The 2,500-nt window shown below is 38.1% G+C and overlaps 1 protein-coding gene across 2 annotated transcripts in view; it reads left to right on the top strand.

Annotated features, from left to right (window-relative positions):
• The window catches only part of LOC140952185 (uncharacterized), a 44,244-nt gene that overhangs the window by 38,797 nt on the left and 2,947 nt on the right, over positions 1–2,500 (top strand). For both annotated transcript variants that reach the window (XM_073401607.1, XM_073401606.1), the window contains one exon: positions 2,205–2,500. This exon is cut by the window's right edge and continues 2,947 nt beyond it. In XM_073401607.1, the coding sequence (XP_073257708.1) occupies positions 2,205–2,458 (254 nt within the window). In that variant the 3' untranslated portion in view covers positions 2,459–2,500. The remainder of the gene's footprint in view (positions 1–2,204) is intronic.

Here is a 2,500-nt window from a genome sequence, read left to right as displayed (position 1 = left end):
TTACCGCGGAGCATGCGTTGTCTCAAATTTAAATATTGTTGTTTTCCTCAGTAATATATTATGTTGTTTCAAGACTATTTTTCGTAAGGGTCTACTTACTTCGTGTAATAATACTCATTTTAAATGAGGAATTTCCCGCCGAAAATTAAGCTCATTTCAAGGCAATAACTTTCGTTAAAGTACACCGAAACCCGCGTTTTCCTAAACTTCTTTACAGAAAAGTATCACAAACATTGCCCGTATCACGCTAATTTTTGCCTTAACATGTATACCATCTCCTTTGTTATAGCCGCTAATCATGTGGATTTAGAAATTTATCAAGGCGTTGAATTATACACAACCTGTACCTTCCAGGACCTTCCACCATATCTCAAATATCACATACAAACACGCACATCATAAAAAAAAAATTGTCGAAAGCCCCAAATCGGAGAATCCTAAACAAAATACAAGGATCTTAATTTCGGTATGTTTGTCTCAGACGTTTAGTTGGAAACGTCAACCCCCTCCCCCGCCGGCTTCGCTATACCCCCGCCAACAGTGTACATAAATTGCTGTTCCTCCGATTTAGTAATTACTCTCGAATAATTTACTTTTCACTTTGATCAACAGCAATTTACTGAAACATAAGTAAAGAAGAGGGTAAAAAACGTAACGTAACGCCAAAAAAAATAACAAGTTATGCGAATGTGTTAAAAGAGTTTCAAGTCTCGTATAATTAGCATACTAACAAAGGGAAATTCAAACACTTTTATAACATGGCTAGAATATTCGCCTAATCAAATTTAATAGCGCGAGCGTGCTTCATATTCCCACTGAGCACGCTGATCACATCAATAAACTATACCTTGGGTTCTTGTGAGCTTAGCAATCGTCCAAAGGCGTCTCCCAAGTGCATCCATAACTCAACAATACACGATGAAGCGTTAACCATGTGTTTGATAACGTAAATTTAAGAAAAAACATTTGAATTTGTTAAGGGAAAAGAGGTGAGTGAGTGCGCGAGTTGTGCGAGCTATGGCGTGTTTGCAAAGTTTTCTCTTTTAAAAAGAATTTTTCGGTGAATTACTGAACAGTTTTCCTACACCTCAATTTGGATTTTACCATCTTTTTGAGAGTTCTCACAAGCGACTTGAGTAAACTTTTTCTCAGTTTCAAGGCAAAAACATAACTGTAAGGTAAAAAAATATAGTCACGTAGACACTGACGCGTACTGGTTTGAGCACGCGCTACAATAATAAAAATTTAAGTTAACTTCCGCATTGATCGCTTTGACAATGTTATAAAACAATTAGTTCATGCTTCAGCTGTGCGTATGTCGAGATATTGAGCACTTGGGAAGTTTGGAAAGCACTCAAGAGGCTAGAGTTGCTCTCGGCTGCTCCTCGAGCAACTCTTACGCCTTTTCCGTGCTCTCCAAACTTCCTGCGTGCTCAATATCTCGACATACGCACGCTGACGCATAAACTACATCTCATATCCAACGCGCCCTCGTGGAATAATTGTTAAATAGACCTGGGGCCAGTTTCTCGAAGCTCCCGGCATTTACCGGGCCCGTTAAACTGTTTTGTTTTCCATTTTAGAAGGGAGTTTTAAAAGTTTTGAAAATGATGCAGTAGAGTTATTAGCTAACGAAACAAAATGGACTTCATTAGAGGTCAGAACACACCCTACTTTTCTTGAGACTTTGTTTTGAAAATTTGAAATATATGGGCCCGTTAAGTTACCGGGACTTTCGAGAAACGGGCCCCTTGTCACGGTTTTCGACGCCATCTTGACGAGTAGGCAAATGTGTGAGAAATTACAGTGTTTGTATGAGAATCTAATGTCGAATAATTTCCGTAAAACGCCTGTTCTGAAAAAGATATCAATTGTAAACTAAAGCTACAAAGCAAAGGATTGCACTAAAAAAAATTTAAGGGCGTACCTGTGCTTAAATTTCTCCAGAGGCTTGCTTTAGATTTTCCGTAAAAATCGTTCGAGGTCTTCTAGCGCATGTAACGCCCTCAATTTTTTTCAGTAGAATCCTTAGGAGTGAAGCTTTAGTTTACAATTGATATTTTTTTCAGAAAAGCCGTTCTACGGAAATTATTTGACATTAGATTTTCATACAAACATTGTAATTTTTCACGCGTTTGCCTACTCGTCAAGATGGCGTCGAAAACCGTGACAAGGTCTGTTAGAGATTTTTTTTCCCTTTGCAGGAAATTCACCCGACAAAGGAAATCTCATTAACCTTCACAACAAAACAATGTCCATGATGCAGAATTTTATAGAAATGGAGGCAAGACTACAAGACTTGACAACAGAATTGCGAAAGATAAAGGAGGAGTATGCGAGCACCATAACACATCAGCGACACAAGTGGAGTGATGATCATGATAATGCGGACGATAACCAATCGCTCTTTAACTTTTTTAAAAATGGGAAAAGCAAAAATACAGAAACGATACTTTAGAATTTAATTTTGCAAAAAACGTGTTCTTTTAACAGGGGCGCC

Source organism: Porites lutea, chromosome 11, assembly GCF_958299795.1.
Source record: "Porites lutea chromosome 11, jaPorLute2.1, whole genome shotgun sequence".
Classification (NCBI taxonomy): Eukaryota; Metazoa; Cnidaria; class Anthozoa; order Scleractinia; family Poritidae; genus Porites; species Porites lutea.
Note: the sequence above shows the minus strand (reverse complement) of the source record. Positions and strands in the feature narration are given on the sequence as shown.